This window comes from Ictidomys tridecemlineatus, chromosome 1 (genome assembly GCF_052094955.1).
Source record: "Ictidomys tridecemlineatus isolate mIctTri1 chromosome 1, mIctTri1.hap1, whole genome shotgun sequence".
NCBI lineage: Eukaryota > Metazoa > Chordata > Mammalia > Rodentia > Sciuridae > Ictidomys > Ictidomys tridecemlineatus.
Window position 1 is genome coordinate 24,755,418 of NC_135477.1, and position 10,807 is coordinate 24,766,224.

Below are 10,807 nucleotides of genomic sequence, written 5' to 3' on the forward strand. Positions count from 1 at the left end.
TCTATTACATTTAGCATGTTTTAGGGGGCTTAGGCAAGTACCTAGTAAGCAAGTAGACTGGAAGAATCTTTAAGCTACATAGGAAATAGTATTCTAACCAGAATAAATCTGTCAACAAAAGGTACAGGCGCTGGATGCAGTGGCCCATGCCTGTAATCTCAGCAGCTTGGGAGGCTGAGAAAGGAGGATCGAAAGTTCAAAGCCAGTCTCAGCAAAAGCAAATCACTAAGTAACTAAGTGAGACCCTGTCTCTAAATAAAATACAAAATAGGGCTGGGTATGTGGTTCCATGGTTAAGTGCCCCTGAGTTCAATCCCCAGTACCAAAAAAAAAAAAAAAAAAAAAAGGTACAGGCCAGCTACACTAAATAAGTCTCTGGGGTTCTTATTAAAAATATAAATTAAAATCCAGCATGGTTTCTTTATTCACCACACCTATTTACTATTCTATCTCCATTATTAATACTGTAATGCAGGGTTCCCATTCGGGGATGATCAAGTCCCTGTTCCCAAAGCCTTTTGCTGATACTACAAAGGATCCATTGGAAGGCTGAAAAGGTAGACCCAGATGTTGTTCCCAACATGTAATCAGTAGGAAATAAGGCCTGGGCCTCTGAGCTTAATAACAGGGTTAGGCCTATAGTCAGAGTTGGTATAGCCCAGTGGTTATAAGCTCAAACTTTGAGAGAGAGTCAGTTTCTCCATCTATAAGAGGGAGAAAATAGCCAGATACAGTAAAACATGCTTGCAATCCCAGCAAATTGGGAGGCTAAGGCAGGAGGATAACAAGTTTGAGGGCAGCTCAGCAATTTGGTAAGATACTGTCTCAAAATTAAAAAATAAAAATAAAAAGGGTTGGGATGTGGCTTAGTGGTAAAGCACCCCCTGGGTTCAATACTCAATACTAGGGGTAGTGGCAGCGGGAAGAGTATATGGACTCTCAGGGCTAGGAAAGTAGCTCAGTGGTCACACACTTACCTACTACATGCAAGTCCATGGGTTTGATCCCCAGCTTCACAAAAAAAAAAAAAAAGAAAGAAAGAAAGAAAGAAAAAGAAAAAACAAGATATGGATTCTAGAGCAAGACTGCCTGCATTCAAGTCCTGGCTCTTCCAGTTAAAAGAACTTCTTTGTGTCTCAGTTTCTTTATGTGCAAACCATCTATCAGTTTTATAGTATTAATGTGAAAATTAAATTCAAGGGCTGGGGATGTGGCTCAAGTGGTAGCGTGCTCGCCTGGTATGCGTGCGGCCCGGGTTCGATCCTCAGCACCAAATACAAACAAAGATGTTGTGTCCGCCAAAAACTAAAAAATAAATATTAAAAAATTCTCTCAAAAAAAAAAGAGAAGGCAGTGCCATTTGAGTACTGCAATATTGTAACGATCTTACAGTTTGGCTGCTAAGTCCTCTATTCCTTGAAAATTAAATTCAATAGTAACATATAAAGTCACTAGAAGAATAGCTAGCCCCTAATCACAGTACTTAATAAATGTTATCTTTTTTTTTAATACTGAGGATTGAACCTAGTAGCCACCATTGAGCTTTTTTTATTTTTATTTTTTTATCTTGAGAGATGGTGTCACTAAATTGCCCAGGCTGGCCTTGAACCTGCAATCTTCCTGCATAATCCTCCAAGGTGAAGGATTACAGGTGTGTGCACTACACCTGACTGTATTGTTACTTTTTATAATGATTCCAATTACAGCTGTTATTTTACAGAACTTAATACTAACTTGATTATATTTAACTTGGAATTAAAATGAAATGTGTTTGCTTTCTTTAAACACAAATTAGTTGATTATAAAGGGAAAGAAGGGTGGTAGGTACAATGTAAAAGTGTGCAAGGCAACTGGAAACAGACCAGGAGAAAACACATGCTGTGGATAATCCAAGCACAGATTATGAAAATATAAGGGAAGTAGGTAAAGCTGGGTGCTACGGCACACATTTATAGTCCAACTTCTTAGAAAGCTAAAGTGGGACAATCCCTTGAACCCACATCCTGAATAAACAAAGCAAGACCTTGTCTCAAAACAAAACAAAAAAACACAGAAAACAAATAAATAGATGAAGTAAATAAGATGGATAAAGGGATACATAAATAAATTTGTAAAAAAGCAAACACAGTAAAAGGTTAATGGTGGAATCTGGATTGTGGCTATATGAGTGCTTATTGCAAAATCCAATTTTGCTTTGTGTTTAAAATTTTTCATATTAAGCTCGTCGGGGTGGGAGAAAACAGAGGCATCAGCCCAAGTTTTGAGTCAGAGCCACGCTGCCTATCCTCAAAGCCCAAACTCTAGAGCAAACTTGGAAAAACCTAATGGTTTTGGAACTCTTGCTCATCATCAATACTTTCCTACATCATAGGAGCAGTGCTCAGGTGCTAGCCTATACCACCACAGCACAAATAGATATAAGCAGAGAAGTGCCGCCTGAGAAGTGTCAACCTCACAGGATTGACATTATCACCCCTTCTCAGGAAAACTTCAGAAATAAGGCTCAAGGATAAGGAATGGTAGGTGGAGGGTAGACTGATGGGATACACTCACTCATGGACTCTGTTGTCACCATAGAGATCACTCAGGCCAAAGCTGATGTAGTGCCAATGCTCAGGAATGTTGGCAGAAGGGCTCCCCATGTTCCTGTACATGCTAACATAGTCCAAGGGGTCTGGGCCACCCAACCTGAAAAAGACAAAAGACAGGGGTGTCAGTATGATCCTGGAAACCAGACAATGTCAAACTGAGGGGCTCTGCTTTGCAACTCAAAGGCCCCATCCTGGAGGAATCTGGGACAAAAGATAACTAAGGAGAGGCTACACCTCTCTGAGGATGAGACCAAGGGATAAGCAGCTGAGGCTGCCCAATTCCCCATGTACATGAAGCTCTATTCTCTTACCTCCAACAGGCAGGGCCTCTTTTAGAAATAAAACAGACTGGGTGGTTGCCCATTTTGTTTTCTCCTGTTTCAAATTACTGATCCCAAATGGGATTGGCAGGGATTAACTCTTCTTCTATGGTGCCTGTAAACATGCCAAGCTTCAAGGCAAGAGGTACATCAGTCAATCAATTGGCCTCTGTTGAATGACCATCCGGAGCATCCCCAATGGGCATTGTTCCTGGAAGCAGAGGCTCTGCTCCAGTACTGCCTCTTAGACAGCTAATTCCTGAAAGACTATATTGTGCCCTATGTTAATTACAGTTTGTTCTAAACAAACCCAAAGCCTCTAGTCCAAGCACACCCTGCCCTGCACCCCATAGACCAAAGCTGGTCTTTTATCATTGTAAGTGACAAAGGCCAAACTTAGGCTAGGGCAGCTCTGCACAGAGCACTACAGAAGAAGCAGGCTGAGCCCTGTGAGTGCCTGCATCCCGATAATCCCAGGAGACTGCTGTCTCAAAGAGAGAGCTGGGACATTAAATGACTTGGGGCCCTGAGGACCACATTAAATTTCTCTCACAATTTCAACAGAGAAGTAATTGAGGAAGAGATTCAGTCATTATTTCACTCTGAGAATTTAATTCAATAAAGGTTCCCTTTAGTAGCATAATTAGTGCTTTAAAAAAAAAATCTTCAGAATAGACAGGGACACTTGGTAGACTTGAAAAACTGACTAAATGGAAACCATCAGCAGAAGGAAGTCTGCATTTAGCCACAAATGCTGCTTTTGAGCTGCCTCAAATACCTGACCATGGGGGGGAGGGGGAGCTGGGGTTGTGGCTCAGTGGTAGAGCGCTCCCCTAGCATGGGCGAGGCCCTGGGTTCAATCCTCAGCACCACATAAAAATAAACAAATTAATTAAAGATATTGTATCCAACTACAACTAAAAAATAGATATTTAAAAAAAAAAAATACCTGACCATCCCACGGGCTGCAAAAACTTGCTGGCTCCTGGGACTCTGATAGAGTATACTCTGCAGGTGTATTAGTTGAAGGGAAACTAATGACCAAACAGAAGACACAGGCAGGTAATTCCACTATGGGTGCCAGTACCATGCAATTTTACACTATTTAAAACCAGTAGGTTGGGCTGAGGATGTAGTTCAGTAGTACAGCCCTGAGTTCAACACCCAGTAGCATGCACACACGCGCGCGCACACACACACACACAGTAGGTACTGTTTTATCCTCTTTGTCAGGATATAATTTGCCTTTGTAGAAATCCTCATTTTTTCTGCTAAGAAAGATGTTATTTATAGAACTTATAAGAAAGTTATTGCGAATAGCTTAGAATCTCAACTGAATGAGTAAGGAAAAGGGAAAAATCTTCCCTTTTCCTTACTCATTCAGTTAGGATTTCATGTGACTAATTCCATGACTGGGTTTAGAAAAGTTTGCAGGGGGAAGGAAGAAAGAAAAGGGTAGATATCTCTGGAAGAACCCCATTACAGCTGCAGAACCCCAGAACAGATGGAAGTGACTACAAGTCCCACATCTGCTCTAGTTTCTTGCTGCAAATTCCCATTGGTGCCCCTCCTACAGCCTAGGACCATCCAGCAACAAGCAGTGAAACTGTGTTCACTATTCCCTGCTCCAACTGCCACATCACTGCAGTACTCCTGCCCACCAAGTTTCCCAGGAGGATGTCACATTAAGAAAAAGTTTACTAAGAGTCAAGGAATGACCAAGTACCCAACAAAGTTAGCCCCTATCGCCAAGCTATGAGTGTTCTATTCTAATACTCAGACTCAGGTGAGTATGTGGAAAACAATCAATTTTGCACTTGGAAACAGATATTATCCAGGGGCCCAGAGTATTCTTCACCTTAATTCCTCAAACATCTGACTTTTCTCCACAAGGCAGTTGCAAGATTGGCATGGAGCCAGGGCATAGGCTCTGCCTTTCTGCTTTGATACTTGCTAATCAAAGTCTCAGTTTTCAACCAAAATGTCCCTGTTGGTCAGGGACCACTTCCAAAGAGCCATCCCTTTACTGTAAAAATAATTCCAAGGCACCCTGAGCCATAGCCAGACCCAGGCAGCCTGGGTCAGTCATCCTCCTACAAGAGCTAAAGAGCATGATGTGAAATATAAGGGATATGAATTAATTTCAGTATCTTAATTTTGTAAATTCCACCCCTCCCCCCTGAATCTTAGAAAGAACCACACACTGAACTATTCTCAGATTTTTTTTCTGCATCTAGGTGGAATTTCTAATTTCACAAAGTGCTACACAATCCCCCTTATTTGAAATTGCATGCTGACCCATCTCTAAAGATGGCCTGGCTAAAAAGCTTGCTGCAGGAATTAAAAATACTGCTGTGGGGCTGGGGATGTGGCTCAAGCGGTAGCGCGCTCGCCTGGCATGCGTGCGGCCCGGGTTCGATCCTCAGCACCACATACCAACAAAGATGTTGTGTCCGCCGAGAACTAGAAAATAAATAATAAAAATTCTCTCTCTCTCACTCTCCTCTCTCACTCTCTCTTTTAAAAAAAAAAAAATACTGCTGTATTAGGGCTGGGGATGTGGCTCAAGTGGTGGTAGCACGCTCGCCTGGCATGCATGCGGCCCGGGTTCGATCCTCAGCACCATATACCAACAAAGATGTTGTGTCCGCCGAGAACTAAAAAATAAATATTAAAAATTCTCTCTCTCGGGCTGGGGATGTGGCTCAAGTGGTAGCGCGCTCGCCTGGCATGCGTGCGGCCCGGGTTCGATCCTCAGCACCACATACCAACAAAGATGTTGTGTTCGCCGAGAACTAAAAAATAAATATTAAAAATTCTCTCTATCTCTCTCTCTCTCCTCTCTCACTCTCTCTTAAAAAAAAAATTCTCTCTCTCTCTCTCTCCTATCTCACTCTCTCTTTAAAAAAAAATTAAGGGGAAGGAAATCGGTGTCTTTCTCCTTTTAAAAAAATAAAAATTAAAATTAAAAATTAAAAAAAAATACTGCTGGGGCTGGGGATGTGGCTCAAGCGGTAGCATGCTCGTCTGGAGTGCGTGCGGCCCGGGTTCGATCCTCAGCACCACATACAAACAAAGATGTTGTGTCTGCCAAATACTAATAAATAAATATTAAAAAAAATACTGCTGTATTAGTAATACTAACTGTTCTTAGTTCTTTGCATGGTGCTTCAATACCTTTTACACACAACTCTAACCCTGATGACCACTTAGGGACATAAAAACAGTTGCCCTGTGTAAGGATTTCCCACTCTCAAATGAGACCCGAACAAAAAACATGCAGAGCCAGCCCTGTCTCATGACACAGACAAGTTCATCACAATACAGTTAGATACAGAGGTGCAATTAGAACAGGTGATTAAGATAGCAAGAGCTACTTTCCATTCAGAAGCACTCTTCAAAAACTCCTCTCACCTAAAGAACAGTTTGCCAGAGAGAACTGGTCTTCCCGCCACACTTCCTCTGGGCTACCAGGACAGAAAAGGGTGCTCCCTATGGCTCCTCCTTAGCAGGTGGCTGATTTCCAGGCCCTTCACATTGTCAGCCTTCTCCACATTCTCTCTGATGACCTGAGCCCTGTACAGCCTAATGACTGTCATCTCCAGAGGCAATAAGAGGTGGTCATGCAGAAGACTCAGTCCTAAAAGGAGAGGTAGCCAACAAAGACATTCACTTCTCCCATCAGGTCTACTCTCTGCCATCATCCAAGAAGCTGCCTGAAAGACCTTTAGTACCCCCTGAAAGAGGACTTTTAAAACAGTGTCTGCATGAATGTGGTCTTGGACAGATTCAACCAGTACTCAGTCAACTTTTGGTCCACAAAGACCAGAGGACAGGCTGTTTTTCAGTCTTCATAACACCTGTTTTGTCTGAAGGCTGAAGTAAAAACAGATTGCAACAATGGTAAACTACCCCAAGAGCAGCCCATCAGCAAAATGGCCCTTAACAGAGTGACTTGAAGGTTACCCTGGGCTTCCCAGTGAAACTGCTGCCTCAGTTCTAAAACTGTGGAGAAGAAGCTCCGTTTAATGTCCCGCGGCACTTCTTTCTTCCCTGCCCACGAGTCAGGTCTCTCCATTATTTACTTCCCACTGGAAATGGGAAGCTGAGGTTCCTTCAATCCTGAGTTAAACCCTGGCTCTCTGCTCCTGATATTAACTAACTAACGTCTCAAAGCAAAGGAGCTGCAAAGCCAAAAGGAAGTTCTGCAGAGAGAAAGAAAACTGTGCAGAGTAAGCAAAAAGTTTATCAGGAAGAGTTGCTCCATCAAACTCAAAAGCAACAGCTTTGCATTGATAGACTCCGGAGTTCATCCCGAAGGTATCAAAAGGAGACCTCCTCTTCATCTCCTTACAAGAACAGCGCTCTCATCTTGCTCCGCTTGTAACCCAAAGACAGTCCCAGGACCCCCAGACTCGCTCCTAGCCCATGCAGTGTGAGCTTCTCCAGCCTCCCTCCTCCAGAGCCCTCTAATATGCTCCCCAGGCCCCGCCTCGCCTCCCCCATCCCACTTCAGCCGCCCCCCTTGGCTTCCCCTCGCCCACTAATGACCCCCTAAAGGTGCCTCCTCCTTTCACCAAGTTTCCAATTCCCTCTCATACCGTTCCCCCTCTGCTCCAACACACACACCCCGGTCTCACTCTGTTCTCTTAATCTCGGTTAACCCTTCTCTACCCACAGGTTCCGTTAACCCCTTTGTCCCCATTCCTAACTTCGGCCTTAACTCATTCTCTCGCAGCAGGAAGCCCTCTTTCCAAGTGCCTTAACCATTCACCTCCCCTCCACCTCCTCCCACTCCCGCAAATTACTTCGCTCCCGGCGCTCTAAGCCTTCCCAGCCCGCCACTGTCCTCCCCGCGGCCCTGGGCATACCAGTACTTGACGATAGCGGTAACCTGGAGGGGGTTCGGCTGGTCAGGGTAAAGGCGGCGGCACTCTCCGTAGATGGCGTGCAGTCCCGGGGGGAAGAGCGAGGCGAAGGCCGGAGGGGCAGTAGGGCCAGGGGCCGGGGGCGCGGTGGGGCCGGGGGCGCCGCTAGGCCGCAGCTCCGCCATCTGGGTGCGTAGGGCACTGTGGAAACCTGGGAGGGCGGAGGAGGGCGAGCGTACTGACCCGCCAGAGGGCTGACTCGGTGGGTGCGACTCCCGGTGGCGACGGGGGCTGCAGCGAGGTCTAGCTCTGCGCCTGCGCACCGTGCACAGTCCGCCCAAGCTTTCGCCGCCTCGGAGTCTGCCAGAGGGTGCCTCGGGGCCGCAGGGAGCTCGAGGGGGCGGGGCGCGGCGCGCCCTGTCCTGGAACCTATTGGCTAATGTTTTTGCCAATCACAGGTGGGGAAGGCGTGAATTGACAACAAGCTCCGCCTCCCTATCCCTATATCCCAAGGCTCTTGGTCTCCCCCTAGTGTTAGGAGGAACCCTGGTTTAAATAGGGATGAAGCATCTTTTACAAGTGCTAAGGTCCCACGAAAGCACTGGGAAATGCTTCGACAAAGTGCTTGTCACTGTTTTGCTGACATGCCTGCTGACAATTTAAACACAAATCTAAAATGGATTGGTGCATTCGTTCGTTTGGCATTAGTGTTAACAGATTTTTTTTTTCCCAATGCTGGGGATCATACCTAGGGCCTCTCTGGCCTTGGCTTGTTATAGATTATAAAGCTTAATATTCACTAATGCTACTGATAAAAGAACCCCTGCAACTTGAAAGGAAGAATAATCCAGAGAAAAATGAAGTAGGCTCTTTTGAAAACATTGGACACATAACTTCTTTTCACCTCCATTTTCTCACCCATCAGGGTCAATCCAACTCATAAAAATTAAAGAGATATTGGTGTAGTTTCCAAACCCTTAGACGATGTTTTAGTCATCCTACCGGTAGTTTCAAATGCAAGCCCTAGCTGTGCGTGCTGGTGGTGCACCCTGTAATTCCTGCGACTCCAGAAGAGTGAGGCATGGAGGATCACAAATTCAAAGCCAGCCTCAACAATTTGCCTTAAGGTCTACTTAAAAGACCCTGTTTCAAAATTTAAAGCTAAGTGGCTAGGGCTATGGCTCAGCAGTAGCATGCTTGCCTGGCATGTGTGAGTCAATTCTCAGCTCCACATAGGTCTCTCAACAACTAAAAATTTCTAAAAAGTTTTTAAAATACATAAATGAAAAATGGCTGGGGAATGTGGCTCAGTGATTAAAATGTGCCCTCTACTTTCAATCCCTGGTACCAAAAAAAAAAAAAAAAAAAAAAAAAAAAAAAAAAAAAGACAAAACACATAAAAATCGAACCCCATGACATATGCCTGTAAACCCAGCCGTTGGGGAGGAGAAGGCAGAAAGATGACAAGTTCAAAGCCAACCTCAACAACTTAGAGAGGCTCTGTCTCAAAAAATAAAAAAAAAAAGGCTGGAGATGTGCTTCAGTGGTTTAGTGCCCCTTAGTTCAATCCTTGGTACTAAAACAAAACAACAACTCAGACAATGTTTGCCTGTTACAAAGTGTACCCCTATTCAGGAAGAAGTGTGAAAAAAAGTGACATGTATAATGTTCTTTTTTTTTTTCTTTTTCTTATGCCCTATATTTTTCTTTGTTTAAGGAATATGTTTTTCCTCCGTGTTTGTTTGTTTCTTAGAATTTCCTTTGAGTGTAAGATACTAGTGTTGTAGGGGCAAACGAGGCAAGGTACCGAAGATAGCAGGAAACAGTTTTATTTGGCTGCAGCCAGGTTCAGAGGGTACAGCCTTTGCTGTAATCAATCAATCCCCTGAACCCCAAGTTCAGGGAGTTTCAGAGTTTTATACCCAGTGTGTAAGGGGAGGGGCTCAGAAGTAGTTCACATAAAAGCAGCTTTTGCTTTCACTGTTCTGGGCAAGTTAACTCTTCAAGGACAACACCTGAGAAGGGAAGAGCTTTACCTCCCCTTTCTTTCCTCCCCCTGCCAGCTGTTACCATGGGCACATTTGTAACTTATCTTAAAAATGTAGACATCTCTGTGAAGCCCAGCTCAAGGCCAGAGGTCTTGTTTGCATATTTCTTTAAAGTACTATACTGGATACGTTTGTGAAAACTAATAAGGGGGTGTCCAGCACCTGGAGTGCTGGTATCTTCTCTGCCAGTGGCAAAGTAAACAGGGTGAGGCGAAAATAGGAAGTTTATCTATAGTGGATTCTTTTGCTGACAGTCCTAAAATTAGCCATGGTGAAGAGGGCTTTTCTGTGGAGAAAGGGGGTGCCACTTCACTAGGAGATGTTATATACTTATATACCCAAATAAAAATACAGAAACCTAAAATTGTCCAAAAGAAGGGATGAGGAGCGGGGAGTGGGAACCCGTTATCCCACCGACTCCGGAGACTGAGGCTGGAGGATCACAAATTCGAGGCCAGGCTCAGCAACTTAGTGAGGCGCTAATCAACTTAGGGAAAGTCTGTCTCAAAAAGCTGGGGACGGGCTGGGGATATAGCTCAGTTGATAGAGAGCTTGCCTTGCATGCACAGGCCCTGGGTTCAGTCTCCAGCACACACACACACACACACACACACACACACACACACACAATAATAATAATTAATAATAATAATAATAAAGCGGAGGGCTGGGGCGAACTGAGGCTGTAGCCCAGTGGTAAAGTTCCCCTGAGTTCAATCCCCTTACAATAAAATGATTATTTAAAAAGGGGTGGATGAGGAGTGCTAAGACTGATTTGTAGAATCCAAACCCAACTACACGCATGTAGTCGAGAAGACTACATACTTAAGCATGCATTGTGAACTCCTTCAAAGGGACTACAGATCCAGGAGTGCAACACAACCATTACCTCATTTCTCTAACCTATTGGTACTACGAAGCCCAGGACACTGTGCTTCGGAAATGCGACACTCAGTCTCTTAAACTAGGCGGGGCCCCAG

The 10,807-nt window shown here is 44.4% G+C and overlaps 1 protein-coding gene and 1 non-coding gene across 26 annotated transcripts in view; one reads left to right on the top strand and one right to left on the bottom strand.

Moving 5' to 3' along the window:
• Nucleotides 1-8,185, bottom strand: part of Sufu (SUFU negative regulator of hedgehog signaling) — a 112,730-nt gene extending 104,545 nt beyond the window's left edge. For 8 of the 25 annotated variants that reach the window (XR_013424561.1, XR_013424548.1, XR_005728708.2 and 5 more), the window contains exons 1-2: nucleotides 7,783-8,183; nucleotides 2,554-2,688 (exon numbers count right to left, since the gene is read on the bottom strand). Coding sequence is in view for 15 of the 25 variants with exons in the window: in XM_040273838.2 (XP_040129772.1) it covers nucleotides 2,554-2,688; nucleotides 7,783-7,964 (317 nt within the window). In the remaining 10 variants the exon portion in view is untranslated. Of the gene's footprint in view, nucleotides 1-2,553; nucleotides 2,690-7,782 lie in introns of those variants that run through there. The other 17 variants (XR_013424519.1, XR_005728706.2, XM_078018609.1 and 14 more) reach the window with 7 other exon arrangements.
• Nucleotides 3,714-3,786, top strand: Trnaa-agc (transfer RNA alanine (anticodon AGC)). Its single transcript has one exon. It is a non-coding gene; the product is annotated as a tRNA-Ala (tRNA).
• Nucleotides 8,186-10,807: the final 2,622 nt, after the last annotated feature.